General features: G+C 51.8%; 11 protein-coding genes across 11 annotated transcripts; 6 read left to right on the top strand and 5 right to left on the bottom strand.

Moving 5' to 3' along the window:
* The first annotated feature begins 8 nt into the window (after positions 1-8).
* Positions 9-2,287, top strand: BJY04DRAFT_77463 (GNAT family N-acetyltransferase). The gene is made up of 4 exons (XM_073721047.1): positions 9-213; positions 295-1,787; positions 1,844-1,978; positions 2,043-2,287. The coding sequence occupies exons 2-3, from the start codon at positions 349-351 to the stop codon at positions 1,959-1,961; spliced, it is 1,557 nt and encodes a 518-aa protein (XP_073576589.1). The 5' UTR covers positions 9-213; positions 295-348; the 3' UTR covers positions 1,962-1,978; positions 2,043-2,287.
* Positions 2,171-3,906, top strand: BJY04DRAFT_77450 (uncharacterized protein). The gene has a single exon (XM_073721046.1). It carries the CDS (start codon positions 2,550-2,552, stop codon positions 3,603-3,605), a length of 1,056 nt encoding a protein of 351 aa, XP_073576588.1. The 5' UTR covers positions 2,171-2,549; the 3' UTR covers positions 3,606-3,906.
* A 390-nt stretch (positions 3,907-4,296) lies between these two features.
* BJY04DRAFT_77416 (uncharacterized protein) lies at positions 4,297-4,695 on the bottom strand. The gene has a single exon (XM_073721045.1). It carries the CDS (start codon positions 4,595-4,597, stop codon positions 4,355-4,357), a length of 243 nt encoding a protein of 80 aa, XP_073576587.1. The 5' UTR covers positions 4,598-4,695; the 3' UTR covers positions 4,297-4,354.
* A 1-nt stretch (position 4,696) lies between these two features.
* BJY04DRAFT_77413 (uncharacterized protein) lies at positions 4,697-6,433 on the top strand. Its single transcript, XM_073721044.1, has one exon. It carries the CDS (start codon positions 4,842-4,844, stop codon positions 6,153-6,155), a length of 1,314 nt encoding a protein of 437 aa, XP_073576586.1. The 5' UTR covers positions 4,697-4,841; the 3' UTR covers positions 6,156-6,433.
* Positions 6,434-6,731: 298 nt separating this feature from the next.
* BJY04DRAFT_213525 (uncharacterized protein) lies at positions 6,732-7,115 on the top strand (the record flags this gene model as incomplete). The annotated part of the gene is made up of 2 exons (XM_073714918.1): positions 6,732-6,792; positions 6,997-7,115. The coding sequence occupies 2 exons, from the start codon at positions 6,732-6,734 to the stop codon at positions 7,113-7,115; spliced, it is 180 nt and encodes a 59-aa protein (XP_073576585.1).
* A 183-nt stretch (positions 7,116-7,298) lies between these two features.
* Positions 7,299-9,956, bottom strand: BJY04DRAFT_213524 (uncharacterized protein; the record flags this gene model as incomplete). The annotated part of the gene is made up of 1 exon (XM_073714917.1): positions 7,299-9,956. One exon carries the CDS (start codon positions 9,954-9,956, stop codon positions 7,299-7,301), a length of 2,658 nt encoding a protein of 885 aa, XP_073576584.1.
* Positions 9,957-10,006: 50 nt separating this feature from the next.
* Positions 10,007-10,858, bottom strand: BJY04DRAFT_178316 (uncharacterized protein). Its single transcript, XM_073709721.1, has 2 exons — positions 10,460-10,858; positions 10,007-10,403 (listed from the first exon to the last, which is right to left on the bottom strand). The coding sequence occupies exons 1-2, from the start codon at positions 10,712-10,714 to the stop codon at positions 10,191-10,193; spliced, it is 468 nt and encodes a 155-aa protein (XP_073576583.1). The 5' UTR covers positions 10,715-10,858; the 3' UTR covers positions 10,007-10,190.
* A 3,331-nt stretch (positions 10,859-14,189) lies between these two features.
* On the top strand, positions 14,190-15,642 carry BJY04DRAFT_213522 (glycoside hydrolase superfamily; the record flags this gene model as incomplete). The annotated part of the gene is made up of 2 exons (XM_073714916.1): positions 14,190-14,348; positions 14,410-15,642. 2 exons carry the CDS (start codon positions 14,190-14,192, stop codon positions 15,640-15,642), a joined length of 1,392 nt encoding a protein of 463 aa, XP_073576582.1.
* A 402-nt stretch (positions 15,643-16,044) lies between these two features.
* BJY04DRAFT_213521 (uncharacterized protein) lies at positions 16,045-17,554 on the bottom strand (the record flags this gene model as incomplete). Its single annotated transcript, XM_073714915.1, has 5 exons — positions 16,045-16,562; positions 16,639-16,713; positions 16,778-17,261; positions 17,311-17,376; positions 17,426-17,554. 5 exons carry the CDS (start codon positions 17,552-17,554, stop codon positions 16,045-16,047), a joined length of 1,272 nt encoding a protein of 423 aa, XP_073576581.1.
* A 483-nt stretch (positions 17,555-18,037) lies between these two features.
* On the top strand, positions 18,038-19,896 carry BJY04DRAFT_213520 (FAD-binding oxidoreductase; the record flags this gene model as incomplete). Its single annotated transcript, XM_073714914.1, has 6 exons — positions 18,038-18,273; positions 18,368-18,764; positions 18,813-18,903; positions 18,952-19,282; positions 19,363-19,559; positions 19,613-19,896. 6 exons carry the CDS (start codon positions 18,038-18,040, stop codon positions 19,894-19,896), a joined length of 1,536 nt encoding a protein of 511 aa, XP_073576580.1.
* A 235-nt stretch (positions 19,897-20,131) lies between these two features.
* BJY04DRAFT_77366 (uncharacterized protein) lies at positions 20,132-21,044 on the bottom strand. Its single transcript, XM_073721042.1, has 3 exons — positions 20,799-21,044; positions 20,732-20,736; positions 20,132-20,666 (listed from the first exon to the last, which is right to left on the bottom strand). Exons 1-3 carry the CDS (start codon positions 20,935-20,937, stop codon positions 20,271-20,273), a joined length of 540 nt encoding a protein of 179 aa, XP_073576579.1. The 5' UTR covers positions 20,938-21,044; the 3' UTR covers positions 20,132-20,270.
* Between the last annotated feature and the right edge of the window lie 298 nt (positions 21,045-21,342).

Genomic DNA, 21,342 nt, shown 5'->3' with positions numbered 1-21,342 from the left:
TCCTCAGCACTTTTTTCTCCCACGCTGCGGAGGGGTGTTAATTTCAAGGCCATGAAGGTGCCCCCGAGCCTAGCAGACTTAATCGAAGTCTTTTCTCTTCGCGGCCATTCACGGCAGTCTGATTACGACCGTATTCTGTCGGACACGCGATGTTCACCCACTACTGAGGGGCAACATAAAACCATCCCACTCTCTGCAGGTTGACTCCAACCCGTATGTGGCTCGAGCCCTCTCCGGCCATTCTTTTTTATTTCTTGACTACTTAACTCTCTATATTTCTTCGAGGAATCCTAGGCAGATCCTAATCCTCTCTTTGCTTAGCATTTGTGGTACCCCGCAGCCTTCAGAATGCGCTACGTCCACTTGCCTAATGGCCAGTCGCTCTCAGTGACTCCGGTATTTGGGGGATTCAACTTCAAAGCCAACAGCCCGAACAAGGCGAACTCACAGTTACCCCCGGGATGGAACGTTGTCATTTGTACACGACAGCAGCAGGATGAGCTTCCTGACGGAGAAGTCCCCGATAATGAGCGCGGTCGAGCTCGACAAGTGGAAAAGAAAGATGCAAACCGTTCGCAAATCACAAGATTCACAAATCCTACCTTGTCGGGTGATGAGCTCTATATCTCGTACATCGTCAGTCCACCGGACCGCGACTATAAACCCGTTACGTCCCCAACTCGGCAGATCGCCATGATGCTGTGGGTCACCCTCGCTTGGTACTTTCAAGAACCGGAACCCGACCTCCATCTGCACACACCTAGATCGTCAAAGACACCGACGGCTGGGAAACCAAAGGGAAACTGGAGGGTACGGATAAAACGTGAGGGTATATTCACTGGCCGTAATGTCGTGCAGAAGTTGGAGCGCATGGGCCTGATTGCCTGTGATGATTCGGCTGTTGGAGCCGACCCAGATGACCCCAGTAGCTGGTCACACATGTTCGTTAGTCGGCGTAGCTTTTGGCAGCTTGACCCGCGTACGTACCTCTTTACGTTGACGCCGCAGCATTTTCCGCACCAACCCGCAGGGCGCTCGCCGTTCCCCAGGTATGAGTCTCCCTCCCGGGAGAGTTTGTACATCAGCGACCCCAACAGTCGCCCAAAGTCTGCAGACCCGGGCCACTACATGCCTACCGAAGGGCCTTTTGCTTCCCATAGTCATCTGCCGACCTTCTTCCCGCCCCCACCACTTCAGTATACCTTTACGAATGGTGTACGGCACCCAATCAGACCGAAGCCACCTCATCAAGGAGAGACCTTCTATGTTCGCTACATCCCGAGCCTCCAGCAATATCTTTCCTTCCGAGTACCGTACCTGCCTTCGCAGAAGGCCAGGGGTAACGGACCCCTTACATCCCGCCCACTCAGTCCCTCGCAGGGTGTCGATCAACTGGACGGTAGCACGCCGTCGGATCTAGACTATCTGCATAAGTGGATGAATGAACCGCGCGTAAATGCAGCATGGGGAGAGGCTGGACCGGTATCCCATCAAGAAAATTTCCTACGAGAGAACCTCTCCAAACGACACAGTTTCCCAGTCATTGGATGCTGGGATGGCAAACCTTTCGGCTATTTTGAGATATACTGGGTCAAGGAAGACGGTCTAGGATCCTTGATTGGGGGCGCCGATAACTATGACCGAGGCATCCACGTCCTAGTGGGCGAGCAGGAATTCCGCGGACCACACCGGGTGTCTGCGTGGCTCAGCTCACTGGTTCATTTTTGCTGGCTGGCCGACATGCGTACAGAAGCTGTTATGTTGGAGCCACGAGTGGATAATCAAAAGTAAGCCACTACTTCTGTTCAACGTTGACATGGACATGGTTAACCCAGACTACTAGGATAATCAACTATCTCGAGAAATCAGGGTTCTACAAAGATGGCGAGGTCACTTTCCCTCACAAGCAGTCGGCCTTGATGAAGATCCGGCGCGATAACTGGGAGTCTCCTTCTCTCTGATCCCTGTGCCCTTTGATGTGAGCTGTATTAGATATACCGAAAGCCTTCTACTTTTGGAATTGACAGGAGAATAATACCCAGATTCGCTGTGTTTTGCCTGTTAAATAACTTCAGGAACATATTCTTGAGCGATCGATCCATACAGTCATCCCGATTATAGCTGAAAGAACGATCTCTTCAACGTCGCCTCCTGATCCATGAATGACAATCGTAATTCTCTCTTCCTGCCAAGCTCGTGTCCGGCGGGATTCTTTCACTTGGTGGAGATATAGGACCACACCAGTGCTCGTATTGCATCCTGCGTGGCAGCTTCTCGCCTTCAACCTGCGCGAGTCTAGGGGTAAACCGACGGTATAGGACTCAAACCGCGAGATATGAGGCCTCTCCTTGGCTTCTTTTCCAACAACATGATGCTTATATCTTCCAGAGATTCTGATCTCGAGCTTGCTTGAACTCTCCATCTCGGTTTCTCTCGGGAGCAGGACACTCATTTACACTCGTTTAGTCTCACATTGAGACGTTCATTCTTTTCATCCCACCCATTACCATTCATTTTATCTCCTGATCGAAGAGTTGCAGCTTGAGATCATGCTCCCTCTCACGCCTTTCCTAGGATTGATCCTCCTAGCTTCTCGAGCCTATTCCCAGATTACCTACAACTTTACCGTCCCATACTCTTACAAGTATGACTTCAACCTCACAGCAGCCTCCTATAATGATCGTGTCACCGAACTTCAGAAAGACAACTACCGCCTCAGCTACATAAACGGCTACAGCAACGAAGATGGGGAAACCCTCTACTCCGCCGTTTGGGACAAGAACATCACCCACAAAGGCACCGTCCCAGAATCCAAGGTCTACCTGAACCAAACTGCAGACGAATACGATGTCACTTTCGCTCAGCTCAAGGACCGATACTACCCTATCCAACTGAACGGCTACACCACCGAAGGAGGGGAAACCGTGTTCGCCACAATCTGGGAACAAACACCCCCTGGGTTCGACAAGTGGGAAGCCGCCGTTGGTCTCACCTGGGAAGAACTCGACAACAGAACTTACAACCTCCGCTGCCAACTCCCAATGATCCACCTCGCCTCGCTAAGTGGGTACCTGGACGCCGCGACGCACGAGACTCGCTTCGCGGCCGTGTGGACTACTGATCTCTCCGAGGAGTATAGGAAAAGGCCATACCACCATATCTTTCGTACCAACCAGACCCGTGAGCAGCTTCTGGAGACGGCTGCGAATAAGTATAGTGGGGCCTCAACGGAAAAGCCTATCTCTCTGAGCGTGCACACTGTCGACGGCGTACCCTACTATCATTCTGTGTGGCGGATTTCCGGTGGCCAGATAGGCCAAGAGCCGTTCTGGACTTGGGCTCTGGGTGAGAGTTCTGAGGATATTCCATCTGAGTGGGAGACGAAGCTTAATAAAGTGGATTGGCCGCTTGGTCTCGCGGGATTCTATCAGGAGGGGGAGGGCGTTAAGTTTGGGGGCGTGAGACCTGTTATTCGTGAGCCGGTGGAGGAGGACGAGGATGGGCAAGAGCAAGATCAGGACTCTGGCTCTGGATGGACGAAGGTGAAGTCGCCTTCTGATTCCTTCAAGGGTCTCAAGGGGTGGAAGAAAGTTAGTTTGGGATGAGGTCGCAGGGGACTTCTTTCATTTGTGTGTCTATACTATTGATCGATTTAAGAGGGTGCAAAGTCGTCGACAGGCCATGAGGCTTTCCCTACACTAATCACTATTCAAAGAGCCTTTCCAGCTAGCGGAAGCTTTCTAGCAGTTCCAAGATTGAGCAACGGTGTCTGATGTGTCGAAAGTTCTATAGACTGCATGGATACTGTGTCGGATATGGCAGGTATAGGTCACGGCGGACCCTCATCATAGGACCACATAACGCGATTATATCCATACCGCAGCGGGTGCGTTTCTGAACGCCTTGCCCAGGGCACAACGATTTCAAGGTTTTCTTGGTATCTCTATCAATCTGGGTAGCACACCCCTGAATGGTACCGCAGCGCGGACTCCAGGTATCTATGAACCCCTGGAACCTTATGATGGGGGTTTCCAGTTGAGAATCGAGATGTGCTTCAACTGGTGGCACCTGCGATCGATCCCCCAATCACAGTGTGAACAGATCATAACCAAGTTCGGTATGACCGGGTTGGGTCGATGGGAGTCCCTCAATCATGACATTAGCTGGCGACACGAGCCTCGATTTAGTGACTTGGAACAACAAGCAAATCACCGCTGTAGGGGGTGCGATCTGGAGTAGGATGTTGACCCAAAGCTCCCGTTGTCACGGTACGGGGTCGATTTTCTTGTGGTGAGTTTTTGAGTCCTCGACTGTCAGTAGAATCTTCGACCTCACACAGCGTTCTCTGGTTGACTTACCTAGTCAAGGGAATCACCGTCAAATTTGCTAGAGCGCCAACGCTGATTGGACGGCATATTGGCCTGGTTCCGATCAGCCCATTTGATGCACAGGCCGTGCCTGGAGAGTTTGCTTGGCTCGAGGACAAGATCGAATCGACTGGTCTTTTGGGTTGCTGCAGCGGGATGTGACTGGCTGAGGGGATTGTGTGATGAGTGTGCGGTGGGCGCATCCCGGCGCGTAAATGAGCCAACAGCATCGCGCAGCCACCAGCAGGACAATTCTTCACGCAACCACACCTCCAATCAATGCCAATCAGCTCTTGTGCAGCCTGTGCCTCTCATCCTATATCACCGTCTGTCACCCCTCGCCGTCCACAATGCCTGACACTTGGTCCGTTTCCGTAAGGGATTTGCGGCCTCAATCTCAATCTCTCGATATGTGCTTTCGAGCAGGATCATACATAAACCCACTTCCTATCGCTCCTTGAAAAAGCTTCAGAAATGCTACCTCTCCTGACAGCTTTGTTTGCTGCCCCCGCTGCTGCCACTCTGTCGCAAGAACAGAATCTCGACCGACGTCAAAGCACGGTCCTCGACAATCCGCCGCTGGATGAACCTCTTCTTGCGGTTCAAATCGGGGGAATTGTTGGAGCATACGTGATTTTCGTTGCAATTACCATCACGCTACTTCTTGTTGTTGGACGCCGTCTCCGCAGGACAGTTCAAGCGTCCAATTTTACACTCCAGGTGGAAATGATGAAGCCCAAAGCTGCCCCGATCACGACCACCATGCCGGCAAACTCTACGGACCCTAGCCCGGTCACTCCAACAAACAAGGCTCAAGGGTTTCGGTCATGGACAAGCCTCACAAAGGGCCACACCCGTGGCTCCAACAACGCCAGTGTGTCTACAGTCGATCATGCATCTGTTGTAGCCGCCGACCGTCGCAGAGCTCAGGATCAAATGGAAATGCTCTACGCAGCCGTTATGGCTCATGATGAGCAGCGAGCAGCCGCTGCAACTTCACCAGTTAGCCCGATCGAGAATGTGGATCTCAAAGAGCTTCCTCCGCGATCACCCACGAGCTACCAGAACCATCACGCGAATCCATTCTCCGACTATGCCCAGCGAGTCCCCGAAGCGCAGCCTGTTCAACACTATCAGCACCAGCTTGCCGCTGCCGCCGCCGCTCTACCACCTACAAGCCCTCGCTCGACGACTTCGCGTCGCTCTCGCTTGTCAAACCTCTCGCTCTTCCACTCCAACCGTGATCCCAACGTCGGAGCCGCTCAGCCAAGTCCGAACAAGATCCGCTCCCCGCGCTTTCCTCTCCGCAAACTCCCAATCTCCTCACCCCTGGCATCCCCACACGCTGTTTCCCCGACCTCCGACCAGGTTCCTCTGTCTCCACGCCTCTACAACCCTCCTCCACCACCAGTGCCTCCAATCACCCGCACAAGCACTAGCACAACCATGTCCGACCGACCTCGACAGGCCATCCCCGCCCCGCTAAATCTCACCCCAGGCGGAAACAGCTCCTCCTCTCTTCCCTTCCGTGAGGCATACCCACAGCTCTTGTCCGCCCCGCCGACAAAAACAACCATCCTCGAGCGTCCGGATAAGCATCTGAACGGCCCGCGGACCGGCCTCCCAACGCCTTATAGCCCGTACATGCCATTCACACCGCTGACCCCACTAACGCCAAGCCGGATCGTCACGAAGAAACAGCGGAAGCGCGAGGGGCGGGAGAATGGCTTGAGGGCGCTGAACGAAGAGGATGCGGTGAGGGATGAGAATGATATGTGGGGGTATTAAGCTAGCTGGTCTGGTTCTCTTCGCCATCCTTCGCTCGTTTGTAGCTTTTCTTGATTATGGTTTTTTTCTTGTGGTGTTTGGCTTGGTTTGATTTGTGATATCCTGAGAATGATTAATGCTAGATTAGAAACATACTATCTATTCCTTTATTTACTTTGATTGTCTCTATCCAAGCAGTTTCTTCAGTCTTTGTGCCCCTCGCCAACCTAGATACTACCCGGGTCCCGGTGCCTAGCTTGGATGCCCAGCCCAGAACCCGAAATACGACCGCAATCTGCCCCACTGATTAGATTGATAAAATTTCCCTGCACCTGGTTCTTTCCTGAAGAATTTCCTCAGTCAATAAGAAAGCGACTCGCTCGCTAAGTATTCACTCGACCAGAAAGCCCTGACTCGAAAATAGCCGATCCTGAGGGGTAGGTACTGGTACCGTAGGACGGTAGGATAGGTAGGGGAAAGGTATAAAAAGCCCTGCATCGACCCTAGCCAGCCAGACCAACTGTCTGAATCTCTCTGTTTCAAATCCTGTTACAAAAAAAAACCGAATCTTATCTTTCTCTATCCAAATCATTCACAATGCGGTTCACCCTCCTCACCCTCACCACCTTTCTCGCCGGAATCATGTCTGCTACCGCTTGTACGCCGGGAGCGAGACGGTGCCATGGAGGTATATTTGCTTTTGTTTTTCTTTTATTTCTTTTATTTGTTTTCTTTTGTTTTCTTTTGTCCTTCTCCGTTCTCTTCTCTTCCCTTCTCTACCCTCCATAGCTATTACAAAAGGCCGTTCTTACAGTATTAGGTTGAGCGTATTCACTTACTGACAGTGTATCCTAAAATACAGTCCTGATCTACCAGTGCAACGATCAGGGTGTCGACGAGGTCTACGTGCAGTGCCCACTTATCTGTGGGACGTTGGAGGATGGGTCGATTGGGTGTTTGAGCCAGTTTCCTGATGCTTAGATCTGAATTTGAGGGAGAATCGTTGAGTTGAGGGCTGTTTGGGTGTATATACATATGATATGTTGTGCACGTATGTACAAAAGATGATAGCGTGTCAAGTGTCATGCACCCTTTTCTCTTCCTGCGGCGCAGAAAAAGGACGTTAGTGCTCTTGATAAGGTGAGCCGAATTAGCTAGACAATATCATGCCCTTCGTCGATTCACGGCTTCCTTCAGGCGACTCATGACCTCAAGATAAATCTCCCTCGGCACAGGCGGGCAGATATGCCCCGGTACAGGCCAGACAGGTACAGGCCAGAACTCATGCGGTAAGTCGACATCTGCCACGGCGTCAAGCAGTAATTCGACAACATCAGTATGTCCCCGCTCCAGTGCGATATGTATGGGCCGTCCACAGGAGAATGCAGCCGGGATCAGGTGATCTGTGGTAACATACTCATGACTCTGAAGGGGACGGTCGTATAGGCCACCAAGTTCATGGTAAGCAATATTCGGATCTGCGCCGTGCACAAGGAGTAGCTTGGCGATGTCCTTGTTTCCAAGTCTTGCTGCACGGACTAGAGGAGGTGTAAAGTCCAGTACTCTGAGGTCTCCTGATGCTCTCGGGCCGTGACATTGGTCGTTGTCGTAACTTGCGAGAGGATTTCGGGGGAGGGGACGGTCTGTAGCTTCAAAATCGGGGTGGACGCCATGGGCGAGGAGGTTGTTGACCATGTTGAAGTCTTTTAATTCGACGGCGAGAGCGAGGGCTCGGGTGCGGCTGACACGGTTTGTTTTTGGGAGCAGGAGGTCAATCATCTCGTGATGCTTTTTTCTTATAGCCTTGACGAGCGCCGGTCCTTGGCGAGGGGAGATCGTGAAGTTTGCATCGGCACCATGATTAAGGAAGAGACTGACTAGATCTAGCCTCTCATGCTCAACCGCCCATTCTAGTGGGGAAAGGTGGATTTGATCCAGCACTAGAGGGATGACCTCAAGATCAGAAGGCACTTGATCAAAGATGAGGATGTGGGTATTCAAGTCCACTTTATAGGCGAGAATCTGAGTAAAGACTTGCTGGCTATGACCAGCTATTAATGCAGTTGCAAGTGCCTCCTTAATCTGGCTCTTGCTGGGAAGTAACGGATCGGATTCGCCAGGAAGGATCATATAATGCCCTGCATGTGGGTCGTCAATCTTAGCTGATGCCGTTTCGCCAGTGAAGCGATTATTGAATCGGAATTCCTGGCTCGTTGATTCCCATACTAGCTCCCAGCCATTAGCATCGTCCTCGGGTAACGACGATGCTACTTTCGAGCCATAGCGGTCTTCGTTCACCCTGCCTATAGGTACCCATAGGGGCCGCTCAGCACTTCCAATATTCTCATATATTTCTCCTTCAAGTTCTCTCCGCTCCTTGGTTAGAGGCTCAGACGGCTGGTATGATTCAGGGTTGCGCCAGAAGATTGTTGCAGCATCGTGCGGGACCCATGGTGCTGGGGTTTCTCGCTGGCGAAGCTTATGCCACGATATATCGTGGAAAAATGTGTGAGCTTTGACACTGGCAGCTCCAGCAGCCCCCAGTCGCTCTGTAGGGCTCTTCTTGAGAAGACTGGTTAGTATATCTCTTGCATCTGGCGGCAATGTATTCGGGAGTTGTAAGTCCTGCACGAGGATCTTGTTTGTTCGTTGATCATGATTTTCGTGGTAAAACGGGGGTAATCCGATCAACATTTCGCACAGCGTGATTCCCAATGACCACCAGTCAACTGCAGTGCTGGGCTCTTGCCCATTGAGTAGCTCTGGTGCTGGAAACTGAAGCAAGCCTGGTGTAATAAGATCACCATTTGCATTCTTGATGCTCCCCAAATCCAGTGCAAAAAGGCCAGGGCTGCAGAGGTTAAGATGGCCTGACGAGTCCACAAGTATGTTTTCGGGATTCAAAGATGCAAGAACTATATGTTGGTCGTGTAGGTACTCCAAAATGCAAATAAGCTCAGCAGCGTAGAATTTAGCCTTATCGACACAAAACCGCTGCTCTGCTTGTAGGTGAGTAAAAAGATACCCGCCGCCACCCAACGGTGACAGAAGCTCCAGCGGGCCCTCAAGAGACTTATATGCATATTTGAGAGGTGCAATAAAAGGATGACGAATGGTGTTGCGTAGGTTAAGCGTAAGAATGTTACTCGCATCAATGGATCCAGAGGCCTCATTGTAGATTGATTTGGTGCCAATGTCAATGGACCTCCTTCCATAGCACCGACCACTATCATGTTTTTCAGCATAAACGAGCTCATTAAAGCTTCCCCAGATTCCTTTCTTGCGAGTCTTCCCTCCTGTTAGAAATTTCGACGATGGTGCTTTTGTCTCATACGTGATCGCAAGCCGTGCTCGCCCCGGGCCACCCTCGAGGTATAGCAACGGTGACGCCCCGCGATCCGGAGAATGTGCAGCGTGATGAAACGGATCTATCCGAGTTTTCCCAAGACTCAACACTTGCTGTCCAAACCCGGTCGGCCTATCGGGGTCCCTGTTCCTAACGAGGAACGACACAACCATCTCCGTGGGCGGGAATGGGGGGACATCAAACTTAATGATTTGGTTGTTCCCAGACCATACAAAAAAGGCTTCCTTATGGTATGGACCGCCTGTTGCCCTGATAGAGATTTGGAGGCCGTCGTACTCCACGAGCGCGTAAAGTAGCCATGGCTCCCAGGCTTCGGCGACGGTTAGGGGTTTTTTTTGCTTTTCTGGGTCTGGGTGAGGAGGTGGTACTAGATAATCTGAAGCACTAAGAATGACACTTAGAATGCCAGGGCCTAGAGAGATGGACAAAGGTGAGGATGTAGGAGAGGCGGACATGTCTGGGGTGGGGTGAGGTGCAGTTGAGGGAAGGGAAGTGAGGGGTCTTTGTTTACTTCATCGTCTACACACTTGGCAGTAATTTAACAATCCTCTCATTCGTACGTGTCTCTCGAGTTGAATCAATCCTAAGTACAGTTCTCAATCATTGCCTCATCTCCCCCCACCCCATCTTTCACTCTTCTTCACGATCCCAGGTACCCAGTCCATCGGTGTTTGCTTTCCCTTATCCGCTTAACCAGGCTTGGAGAAGAGACGAATCTCACTAACAATATCCGCAGAATAGTGCGTCTTCTGAATGCCACCAACCCGCTCATCGCCATTTGAGTCGGGCCCAACACACTGGTCGCGAAGCCCTTCAATGGCAGAACCAGCAACTCCAGCCTTGACACCTCCACAGCTGGCAGCGGGATTGGAACAAGGTAGTCCTTGGGGATCCAACGAGCACTGCGAGCTGTTAGTCTATACATCCAGGAGTGAGTTGAGGGTCAGGGACTTCTTACGCGCATTGAAGCTCCGCAAACCATCAAAGCGGCACCGCCGCTGCCGGAGTAATCGGTAATGGTCTCCCCGCAGCCGTTATCACAACAGTTGCACAGGTTCTCGCCAGTCGCGGCGAGCAGATTGTCGATCAACTCGTTCACGTTGTGCAAGTAAGGGCTCGAGTCGCTGGTTTCGCAGACGACTTCAGTGAAAGGATAGTCCTGGGCTGCGGTAATCGCCGCGAGGGCTGCGATGATGGGGAGAGTGAATCTCATTTTGAATGGTGGTTCGAGGCGTTGCTGGGCTGGGTCTCTGGCTTCTCACTGTTGTTGCTGCTTAAACAAGGTTGGTTGGGTATCTAGCTGCCTTTTATATCCTGCCCTTGCTCTTGTCGAGGAACCAGCCTGCACAAGCCTGCCATTACTGACGGCACATAGAAGCATCTGTAAACACCCTTACCATGTTGTCCGGAGCCCTCCTAGAGTATATCAGTTCCACATGTTCTCCACAGCCAATAAGACGACAAACCGAGCGATATTGCGTTGATCGCATGATTTCCAAGCAGGGCTGATTGGTACTATTTTGAAGCACTTCCAAGGAACCTCCGCATGAAACGTGGGGGCCGCGCTAGCTGACACTACGGAGTAGGAGAGCAGCCTCCTTCAGCTGAAGATGTCGTTTAGCGGCTAGCCTGATATACCTGGATTTTATTCCCGAGTCGATACTGTGGAGTGTGTTCCTACAGTTGGTAGGCTTCAGCTGAGCGTGTCAGTGGTCTACCCCGATATCCAACGACGTCATTCAATATAGCCTTGCTTGGCCCGTCAGTAAACAGTGGATACTCGTCAATTTTAACCCCAAGAGGCTGATGATAGAGCCTTAATGTCGTCTCGGAAATGTTCTACACTACAGCACGTGGATCAGCAAGCAACGACTCTTTCACCAATGGCCGTTTTTGCCAAGGTTGGTGGCCTTCATATACTGTCGATCATTGACAAGGTGGGCAGGTGGCACGGTTGACTTCCGAAGCCACCGACGCGGGTGTTGACCTCCCATGAAGCACTTAGTGGCTTAGGGTCGGATGGAGACACTTCTAGTGACTGTTGTGTAGGTGGCTAGCCGAAGGTCCTGCCATCTTGAGTGCTAAGTACGTGTGTCCTTGATCATCAAGGTACGATACTTTCTTACATGTGTAGTGTTGAGCTCGGACATAGCATGCGTACTATCTCCATATGCCCGCATCAGCGAGGTTATCCTAGCCCTACGCCAACATCCTGTCCGCCTTCTGATAGGGCTCTTGCGTGATCTCTGGATTTGACGACTGTGATCTTCCCTAAAGGCTTTCAAACCCCGAGTATCTACTCTAGGGACTAGTAATTATGCTAAGCATATCTATGGGCTCTCCCTCCTAAAACAGCCCCGTCAAAGAGAAAAGCTCAAAACTTGCCTAAAGAAGCAGATGTCTGGACGGCGCTGCTTTCCACTTGACTCGCGCTGTTCCTCTTGAAACTTCAAAGGATGCTCTGCCCTACAGTACGTATGGACTTTGGGGCTACTAGCGGACCCTAACGTTAAGTCCACCGGACTATGCAGTATTATTGGCTCCCTCGGCTACGAATCTTCAGGACCCATCGGAAAACAGGCTCGAAGCCCTAAACTCATGGATTTAGTTACGAGTCATGGATAAGGGGCTGCTAATTGACTCGAGTTTCCTTTCTCCAACTTCGATAAGCCTCTGGGCTCCTGGAGTCAGCAACCCGAAGAAGCCGTCCTCCAGTCATACTATACACAAGGACTAGGACGATACCTCCGACCCCTCCTTTCTCTCATGAAAGCCTCCAAACTCCACCTGCTGTCTCTTGAAGTCCCTTGCTTTCAGCCCCTCCCTCGCAAATAAGACATCTAGCTCGGCAAACGCCCGATCCTTTGTCTCAGGAAGTTCAAAATGGTCCAGGCAAACAACACGATGTTGATTCCTCCTGTCAGAAAACCTGTTTTTCCCTTCCAGTTTCCCTCTCCGGGATTCAGGATGTAGGGGCCAACAAAGTATCCAAATCAACACGGAGAGATTGTATGCAATGAGTGCAAGGACAACGGTCTTTGGTCGGAGGCGGGTGGAGGAAACTTCACTGACGAGAATATACCCTGCGGGCCCAACGCTGAGCTGATACCCGCTGTTCCAGACAAGGAACAGAACTGAGGAGGCGTAGCCGATTGCTAGAATTTCTGGCACAAGTGCGACAAAACAGCAGGAACATGGTCGCACCACAATAAGATCACGCAGTCAACGCAGGTGATCCCAGTGCGCCCAAGGTTCGTGCCCTTAAACAGTCAGTATACCCTGTGCCCTCTTGAAGGGGCTTTTCTATTTTGTTGGTTATAATCATGAGCTGAACCGATTTGTGCAGGTAAGTTCCAGGATCTCTTCGCTGGCGAGACGCTCCACAATACCCTTCGCTTCCTCACCCTTGCGAGCAAGTACTCTGGAGACTCGGGCGCAAGATGATGATCCAGGACAATGATTGCAAGCCATGCCCATTACACGCCAAGAAGTATACGCTACTTCTAGCTCGGGCCCTAGGTATTGAAAGGGCGATAGGGGTCGAGAGACGTGATGTATAGCTACCTCCTTCTTCATATACCCTACCTCCGAAGTTTCTCCAGAGCATATCTGTGTCTAATCCTAAATGCTACCGCTGCTCCGGTCTCAATTACCCCGAGCTCCAAAGCCGAACTCAAGACGCTATTCTCATGCCTCCGCAACAATCCATCCAGAGAAGACAACCTGGGGAGTGGCATGAAATACTATCATCACACAAAATCGGTAAGTCTAGTCTTCCATGCAGGGCCCGGGGTGGTTTCCGAGACGGTATCTCCGAAGATCAAGTAGGGTTGATATCTTCTTCCACGAATTAGGGCTCAATACTCGAAGATCTTTAAGTCATTGATCTCGGGCTACGTATAGTTTCACTCCGCTGTACTTCTCACATATAAGCCGGCGGCGTTCTTCGTTTGTAAGTGGACCATCACCGTCTAGCTTGCCGGGCTGGGAGCCTGCGAGCCTGTAGGGCTCTCAGGGTTGCTGGTGGCCAGATTCGCCGTGTAAATCTTCTGGGTCAATGGTCTAAGACCGATGGAGATGATATTTTGAACGCCACACTATACGCATGGGGTGTCTTTGGTGTTATGTTTGAAGTCTTTACTGGCAATAGCAGTAACGCAACTGTCCCGAAGCTAGTGTTCTCACATCTACCTATTCATGTGAAGCCCGTTTGTTGATGAAATTGGGCATGTGTCTTCCCCATGCCTCGGAGGTCCCCAGTCTCGATGCCCTAAACCGGGGCCCAAGAAGCGATCTCCAACCCCCGCAACAATCCATCCGAGGCATGGTTCTATTCTTGACTGCCAACTGCTCGGAAAGCGCTCGCAATTTGTGTTGCAGATTTAGCAGATGTAGTTATTATCCGTTAGATATGTCTCAGGCGGAGACTATCCAATCAAAAGCCGACTTTTCCGCTGGACTAGAGAGAATCCCCAGATTCCAGTTGTTCCCCGCAGATGAAAGGCTTCAGAACGGGGAAATTCATTCGGTATACGGGGGATCTTCATCTCCATGTGGCAGATGTAACGACAAGCCGGTACAATGCCTTGCGAGATCGGCTTTATTCTTCGAGGAAAATCCCTGACTCCATATATAAACACTTGTTGGACAGGAAAAGCAAGTATTTCGCATCAACCTACTCATTGAAAATGCTTCTAACCTCGTTACTTTTAACCTCTATCGGAGTCGCCGCTGCGGACGAAAGCTGCTGGCCTCTCGCCCCTAACAGCACTGGCGGGCCCTTGAAAGTCCTTAAAGACTGCCCGGACAGTCGGCGGCTTTCTGCGTCCCGCAAAGGGCTGGAACTCGTATGGGGTGTCCGCAACTCCTGCCACAACTCCTAGCTATCCCTGCCGCAATATCGATTAGGATTTCATCATCGAGCAATGCTCCGTCTTAGCAGACCCCGACATCCTGGCTGCAGGCTACGACCTGTGCAGTATTGATGGTGGCTGGTACGGACAAACCACAGACGATTACGGTCGGGTTGTCGCCAACGAGACGCTCTTCGATATTCCCGCTCTGAGCGAGTACCTCCACAGCAAGGGCCTCCGGCTAGGTCTATACCAGAAACCCGGTGTCAAATGCGAGGCTTCCAACAAGACGATCTTCGGCACAAACATCACCATCAGCTCCATCCTGACAGAAGCCGTAGACAAGAACAGAAACTGCTACTTCGACTACGACAACCCAAACACCCAGATCTGGCATAACGAGGTAATCAAGCTCTGGGCGTCCTGGGGCGTCGACATGATCAAGCTCGACTACATGACCCCCGGCTCTATCGTCGACGCCGGAATGCCCAGCAATCTCAGCGCCTCCGCCATCGCCTACCACCGCGCCATCGCCAAATCCGGCCGCAAAATCCAGCTCGACGTCTCATCGAACGTCTGCCGCAGCGAGCCGTACTGGAGTATCTGGACGTCAACAGCCGACAGCATCCGCGTCGACACCGACATAAACAGCTACGGCAACCGAAGCATCTTCGTGCAGATGCGCCAAGTCCAACGCACAATCGAGCAGTACCGCCAATTCGTCAACCAGCAGCTCCTTGAAGACAAGCCCGTCACGCTCCGCGGAAACCTAGATAACTTCTTCGTCGGCAACCCAGCGGCAATCACCGGTGTCACGGATAACCAACGCATAACTCTCCAGAGCTACTGGATCGGTGCGTCCTCGAATCTTCTCATAGGCTCGGACATGACGAATCTCGACGCACTCGGTCGATACCTGATCACCTCTAAGCAATCCATCGAAGCTGCGGATTTCTCCGCCGAGTACCCGATGCAGCCTCGGAATCAGGGGTCCGGCGGTAACCAGGCCAGACAGCTCCAGGCTTGGATTGCCGGGCCTAATAAGAAGGGCGAGGCTTATGTGCTCTTGAGTAATCTGGGCCCTAACCTTGGTAATGCCGGCTTTGAGACTGTTGGGAGCGGGAACCAGACTGTTTCCATCACTCTTGCTGAGCTGGGGTTGAGAGCAAGGAGGTATAAGGCGAAGGATGTATGGTTTGTAAGTGTTGAGCGTGTGGAGAGGAAGGGTTCTCTTTCTGCGATTTTGGGAGAGGGCGAGTCGAAGTTCTTGCGGCTGGCACCCTTTTAGTGAAATTGTAGTTTATGGTACTTCATACACTACCACTGTACTTGGTTACTACGGAAGTATGGGATGGTTGCTCCAGTTTCAGATCTCCTTAGTCCTCGATCAAGAAAGCAATATTAGGCCGACAGACTAGATTACAATCATGATTGAGCTCTAAATGTCAACTCAAATGCTTTCGCAAAGGCCCTTTAATATTGTGACAATGCAGTTAATGGGTAGCCATCTATAATACAAAGCAAAGCAGAATCCTTTTCCAGCCCTAACAACCAGCTAAGAAACAAAAAGATACAGTAGCCCAAATCCATATAAGCATAAGTCCAATCCCAAGGTATAGAACAAAGTAAAGATCCAAGAAAATCCACCCAAGCAAGAAACCTCCATGATCACATAAAGCACCACCCACTTTCAGGACGAGTCCTCCCCAAACTCTTCATACCCCTTCCTATCTCTCTCCCTTCCTCTGCCTCTCTCCCCATCTCTATCTCTATTCCTCCCCCGATCCTTCTCCCGCTTCACCTGCAGCTCCCTCTCAACCTCCCGTTCAACCTCATTTTCATTCTCCATCTCCGAGTAAGCGCTCGTAGTAGTCATCAACTCCCCGGCCCCATAAATCGGCGCAATGCGTTCCTGACTCGTATTTGTATCTAGGCCCTCCTCAAACACCCTCGTGATCTCTGTCTTCTTTCTGATACCGCGCCCCCACGTCTGTCCCGAGGAGAGTTGCTCGAGCGGTGTCCCCGAGGCATTCATCTTCTTCGATGCTTTTCGTTCCGATGATGGTGTTGAGGAGGTTATGGAGAGGGAGAGGGAGTGCGAGGTGGTTCTGTGCCGGGTGAAGAACTTCGGGAGCGACGAGAGCGAGCCGGACATTAGAGCGAGGTTGAATTCAACTTCCATCCAGATTAGGGATGTTGCGGCAGAGCCTAGGGGAGAGTTTGTTAGCCTGGAAGGAGGTGGATGGAGACGTAGGGTGGTGATAGGAAAGGACCGGGGACATACTGGTGAAGTTTGTTTCGTCTTTTGCATAGGCGAGGGTGCTGAAGCGGACAAGGGCCGCAATGCATGCTATGAAGCCTGTTGACATGCTATCAGTGTGTTGCCCTTTCTTTCTCTGATCAAGTGACACGGGCAGACAAACCAAGAGCAAATAATCCCAAGATCATCAGCCGCTTCTTCACCGGCATCTGCAGTTTCCAGATCGGCCTAATGGGCAGCGCTAGAATGACCACATCCAGCACAAACATGATCACCCCCTGCGTCATGAGTACGGCGAAATTTGTCCCGGAGTCCCAGCACCGCGCGTCCAGGATACTCTTATCCCAGGATGCTCGGACTGGCTTGCACTTCAGTGTCAATGCAAGGGTCATGGAGATCGTGAAGGCGCCGATGAAGATCATGATGGCTATCCCCGAGATACGCACGAATTGAGTGGGGAAGAGCCGCATGATGAAGACCGTCAGGCTGATTTTGACGGCCGCGCCGACGGCAAGATACGTGCATTCTGCGCCGAAGTAGATCTTGAACCAGGTTGCGAGGTCATCGGCGGAGACGTCTTCGGTGTCGGCTCCTAAGCCGTAGTAGGAGCATGTGTAGGCGAGGGCTGAGAAGCCGTTGACTCCGATCTGGTCATATTAGACTAAAGGGTGGGTGTAGCCAGTAGTGCTAACTCACCAAGGCGAGTATAACCAGCCAGTCGTCGAGACCGAAGCGCTGCAGGATGAATTTGCGGAGGTAGAGCTGTGGGTGTTAGCAACGGCTCTGTATCTGCCAACTGGCGACGACATACACGCAACCCACAAACCAGCGTGGTCGAAATGGCTAGCAGCAGGACAACCGCACGCACGACGATAGTCATCCGCGCGGTCCCTCCACCTTCGACATCGGCATTCTTCTCGATCGTCGCAACCCCGTCCATGATGGGGTGAGTGTCGATGGAATTCCGGGTCCTCAGCAGAAGTTTGGGTCAGGGGAGATTTGACATCTGGTCCGTGGAGTCAGTCGTGGACCTTTCTGAGTCTGACAGAATGGCAGCGGACGGGCCGGTGTTCTGGAGAGCTTTTGGCAGTGAGCATCCCCATGACAGCCACATCTCTTGGGGTCCAGTGGGTCGGGATGCGCTAACAACGATGGTGAGTTTAATCTTCACGAGAGCAGGGATTTAATACGCGCAGTGTACTCCAACTACTCCACCGCATGATCCTGGTGCATCCATCGTTTGTATACCGACAGAGTTAGCGAGTCCGACAGTCTCCACCCCCGGAAGACAAGGGGAAGACAGCCTTATTATGCTTCGGAAGTCCGGTGTTGGCTTTTCCCTCTCTTTTCCCCTCATCTCCGTCCTGTTCTCTCGAACTTTGTAGACTTACTTGCTGCCAATTGGGCTGCAACACAGTCAAAAATGTCTGGCGCAACACCCTCTCTAGACAAGGTGGTGTCCATCATCGAAGAGGCCAACGGACAGGATTACAACACGAGCTCAATCTCCAGCCTTCTTGGGCAATTTGCCGATCTTCCCGATTCAGAACAGGACAAAGTTCGACCATCGTTTGTGGAAAAAGCATTCCCCCTTGTCTTTGGCGACAATGCCTTTGTCCAGGGGTCGCAGGACTACGAGCTGCAGCGTCAGGTCCCATGGTATGCACTCCTCGCATAGCACCCCTTGCGCGTTCTGTTTCAAGTAGACAGCTCCCAAGACATCTGGAGAACCTAATCTCACCTCATCTCGCAGGTCCACGAATTGCTGGCTGGAACCGTCAGTCGTTGTAACGCCCACCACTGCCCAGCAAGTTGCGGCTGCATTGGCGCTCTGTATCTTTTTCCTTGTTCAGTTCTCGGTCCGTGGCGGCGGCCACTTGCATAACCCGGGCTTCAATAGTAACATCGGTGGCGTGGTAATCTCTCTCGGCGAGTTCAATGAGCTAACTCTTTCGGACGACCAATCGACTGCGGATCTACCTATCGGGTCGAGATGGATTGATGTGTATGAGGCGCTGGAACCCTATGGGCTTGCCGTCCCTGGTGGGAGGATTCCGACGGTTGGTATACCAGGATTGCTCCTCGGAGGGGGTATCTCCTTTCAGAATAGTCAGTATGGGGTTGGCGCCATGAGTGTCACAAATTACGAGGTACGCCTGCCATCAACCTGATATTTATCACCCTCTAATACACCACAGGTCGTCCTCGCAGACCTCAGCATTGTCAACGCCAATGCCCAAGAAAACACCGACCTCTTCTGGGCCCTTAAGGGTGGCGGTGCCAACTTTGGTACATCCTTCCTCTTATCATGTCATTACAACATACTAACGTCTGCAGGAATCGTCACGAAAATGGAAATGTCCACCATCCCCAACCGAATCTGGTCCGAAGGCCGCGTCTACGCCCCAGACGCCTACAACGACCTGATCCAAGCCCTCCTGCAATACCACACCGACATCGAAACAAACGACCAAGCAACCCTCATCTGGCAAGCCACGAACGACGCAATCCTCCTCGTCTTCGTCTACGTCTCGCCCGAGGAAGACCCAGCCGTATTCGACCAGTTCCGCGCCGTCCCCTTCGTGCAGCATCTTGTCGAGCCGGGGATCAGGACCGTCTACGAGCTTGTCCAGGCTGTTGCGGGCGTTATCTCGCCAGAGCCAATGCTGTACACTTCCTTTTCTTTCTTTCTTTCTTTCTTTCTTCTTCTCCCGAGTATAGACCAAACTCATGCTGATACTTGCCTAGCCACGAATTCCGCACCACCTCCGCGCGCCCCAGCCAAGCCGTCTACGAAGCAATCGAGCAAGCCCGCCGCGACCAAGTCGAAGCCCTCGCCGACCTCACCAACGTAACCCTAACCACAACATTCCAGCCCATGTCCAGTCTCGCGATGACGCAAAGCGCCGACTCGCCGTTGGGTCTTGAGCCTGTAGGGCAGTCTTGTACGTCCCCGTCCCTCTTTTTTCTTCTAGGTAGCAAATACTGATGGCCAAAGGGTTCCACGCAATGGGCGACTGGACGAACCCAGACTACGAACCGCGCGTCCGCGCCGCCGTGAAGGCGATCATTGATGTTGCGGAAGCCAAGGCGAAGGGGGAAGGGGTGTTTTTGGAGTACAAGTACTCGAATTATGCGGCGAGGGATCAGGATCCGATTGCGAGTTACGGCGAGGAGAATGTGGAGCGGTTGAAGAGTGTTTCGGCGGAGTATGATCCGTTTGGAGTGTTTCAGGAGTTGCAGTATGGGGGGTGGTTGGTTAGTGAGGTTGGGTCTGCTTGAGTTTTAGGTTTCGGGGATGGGGAGGTATATAATATGGAGGGAGGGAGGGAGGGATGAATGGTATGATGTGATGAGGATTTATGACTGCTTCGTTTAGTTAGTGCTTGATAGAAGGGGTAGAGGTAGATTGGGTGGTAGGTTGAGTAGTAGGGTTGAGAGTCGATAGATGTTGTTTGTACTTCTGTGATGCTTAAGCAGGCGGTCATCCAGAGACTTGAAAACAGTGAGAGCTAGCTTCAGAGAGTAATTTGTATGTGCATATATAAAAGCCTATTCACATAAGAACAGCCATGATTAGAATGATTAGTAGAAGAACCCAATGAACGACACATCCTGTCTATCCCACCTCCCTTACTTCACCAGGGTTTGATACCCTATTTGGAAGCCTCCTCATCATCGCTCTCCTCGTCATCATTGTCCGCAGTCTGGACACTACCGAGGAGGAAGTCGAGGCCACCACTAGGAAGGTCTCCATCCTTGATATTGCCAAGATCGAAATCGTTGCTGAATCCAACGCCCATAAAGCTCGAGTCGAGATCGGGAAGCTCAAAACCGGAGTCCGAGTCTGAGTCAGATTTGTCCTCGTCCTCGTCGTCATCGCTGTCGCTGTCGCTGTCAAGCTCCTGGACGCTGCCTAGGAGGCCATCGGAGCTGAAGCTGGGGAGGTCTCCGTCTTTGATGTTTCCGAGATCAAAATCGTTGCTGTATCCGAGGCCCATGAAGCTGGATTCGAGGTCGGGGAGGTCAGGGAGGTCGAAGCCGGAGGGGAGCTGATTTGTTAGTGTTTGTTTCCATATTACGAGGGTTCTGGAAGGGATGGACGCGAAGAGCGTACAGAAGCTGTCAGTCTTGTTAGCCGGTTTGTCTGGCTTTGTATAGGAGTATTGGGGGTAGGGACATACTAGGGATCTCGGGGACTTCAGGCAGTGAGGAGGTGCCTGTGGAGGTCAGGTCCTCGATGGTGGGTGTAGAGGGCGTAGGCAGGGCACGAGTGAGGCCCGCAAGGGCGGCAACGAAGCCGAAGGAGTACATAGAAGGCATTGTGAGGGCTGGAACGAGATCAAATGTGAGAGATACGGAGGAGTAGGATCAGCAAGTGTCAATCGAGGCGTTGTAAGTTGTAACAGCACGAAAAATCAGAAAAGAGAAACAACCTGCGCTTTGTGGGGATAGACTCTTTATACGGAGTACGGGCGACTGAGTCCGAGACCCATTATTTGGATCGGCAGAGGTCAAAGACATCTCAGAGGCTGAAATGAGGTTATACATCACATTATGCGCAGACTATTGGATGGTTCCTGGCTCGGCAGCTCGGCTGTCCTGGAGGAAAACAAATCTACTTAGCACGATTATCTTCCTTCGGTATTTTCTCGATGAATACTGTCAATGCATGCCCACTTCTGATTTCCCATGGTTCTCATGATTCGAGGAAACGCCAGGTGAAGT

This window comes from Aspergillus karnatakaensis (assembly GCF_047715665.1).
Source record: "Aspergillus karnatakaensis strain CBS 102800 unplaced genomic scaffold BJY04scaffold_3, whole genome shotgun sequence".
Taxonomy (NCBI): Eukaryota; Fungi; Ascomycota; class Eurotiomycetes; order Eurotiales; family Aspergillaceae; genus Aspergillus; species Aspergillus karnatakaensis.
Note: the sequence above shows the minus strand (reverse complement) of the source record. Positions and strands in the feature narration are given on the sequence as shown.